This window comes from Triticum aestivum, chromosome 4A, assembly GCF_018294505.1.
Source record: "Triticum aestivum cultivar Chinese Spring chromosome 4A, IWGSC CS RefSeq v2.1, whole genome shotgun sequence".
Taxonomy (NCBI): Eukaryota; Viridiplantae; Streptophyta; class Magnoliopsida; order Poales; family Poaceae; genus Triticum; species Triticum aestivum.
The window spans coordinates 623,933,646-623,934,984 of NC_057803.1; the positions used below are offsets into that span (position 1 = coordinate 623,933,646).

Genomic DNA, 1,339 nt, shown 5'->3' on the forward strand with positions numbered 1-1,339 from the left:
CTACATATGATGATCGCCGTTGATATGACCTTGTACTGCTTGAGGATGCATGTTGACTATGCATGAAATTGTTATCTAGTACTCCCTTCATTCCAAATTACTCGTCGTGGTTTGAACTAAAACCACGACGAGTAATTTGGAACGAAGGGAGTACTACCCAGTAATGGTTTATGAATTTGATATCTACTAGCAGTACCTAGTATCTAGTATCTGAAAGGGAAACTGAAAGGGAAAGGGGTACGGGGGGAAAATGATGAAAGATATAGCAGTAGCGAGGGACTGCGAAATTGCTACAGCTAAGTAATAGTAGCGCGTTCATAAAAAGCGCTGCTGATATCATCAACAGTAGTAGCGCGGGTAAGGACCGCGTTACTACTATAAGTTAGTTGTAGCGCCTTATTAGTAGCGCGGCCACCCGCGCTACTGCTAGCCTCAAAACCCGCGTTGACAACGGGACGGGACCAGTGAAGCTGAGGAGAAGGAGCTGCCACCTTGGGTCCATGGTCCATGCCACCCACCAATTTCTTCAGTCGACAGACAGCACCTCATGCATGAAAAATGCAAGAAAATAAAGTTTGAATTGGCACTCCGCACGCACGCTGACTATTGTGTCCGCTGACTAGCACGTACGTACTTGCAACGCATGGTTACACACACTCATGCACGAGTATAAGATGAGGTGCACCACCCAAGCAGTTTTTGCCAAGGGCACTTGAGAATCACCAGCATCCCAAACTGGTTTCTTGCTGAGTCCATGCTTTGTGTATACATACCATACCACAGGCCACAGCTGAGTCCATGACGAAATGCTTCCTGCTGCTCGCCTTCTTGGCGTTTCTCCTGCCGGCGGCCTATGCCACATGCCACCCTGACGACCTCCAAGCGCGGCGGGGCTTCGCCGGGAAGGTACTTGGATCACTCAAATAATTCATTTGGTTGGTGAGGTACCCAAGGGTTTGACACTGCTCAAGGGCCTCACCGTTGTGGACGTATTGCTTTCATTAACTTGCTATTGTATGTGAAGAGCAATAGAAGAACACTCCAACAACAACAACCAAATACCATTACTGGGACCAACAACCGTGTCAGATCTGGGAGTGGCAATATTGTATCTGGGAACGGCAACACTGTCATATCTGGGGATAACAACAATGTTTCTGGGAGCAACAACACAGTCACATCTGGGAGCAGCAGTGTCATAGTTGACACCAACCATGTCGTTACTGGGAGCAACAATACTGTATCCGGCAATAACAATAGGGTAACTGGGAACAATAATGTTGTATTAGGGAGCAACCATGTCGTGTCCGGGGACAACAAAGTCGTAACTGGCGGTTAA

At 47.6% G+C, this 1,339-nt stretch overlaps 1 protein-coding gene across 1 annotated transcript; it reads left to right on the forward strand.

Annotated features, from left to right (window-relative positions):
* The first annotated feature begins 798 nt into the window (after nt 1–798).
* Nucleotides 799–1,339, forward strand: LOC123084109 (putative uncharacterized protein DDB_G0272516). Its single transcript, XM_044505884.1, is given in 2 exon segments — nt 799–935; nt 937–1,339. Coding segments are annotated over 2 exon segments (540 nt in total).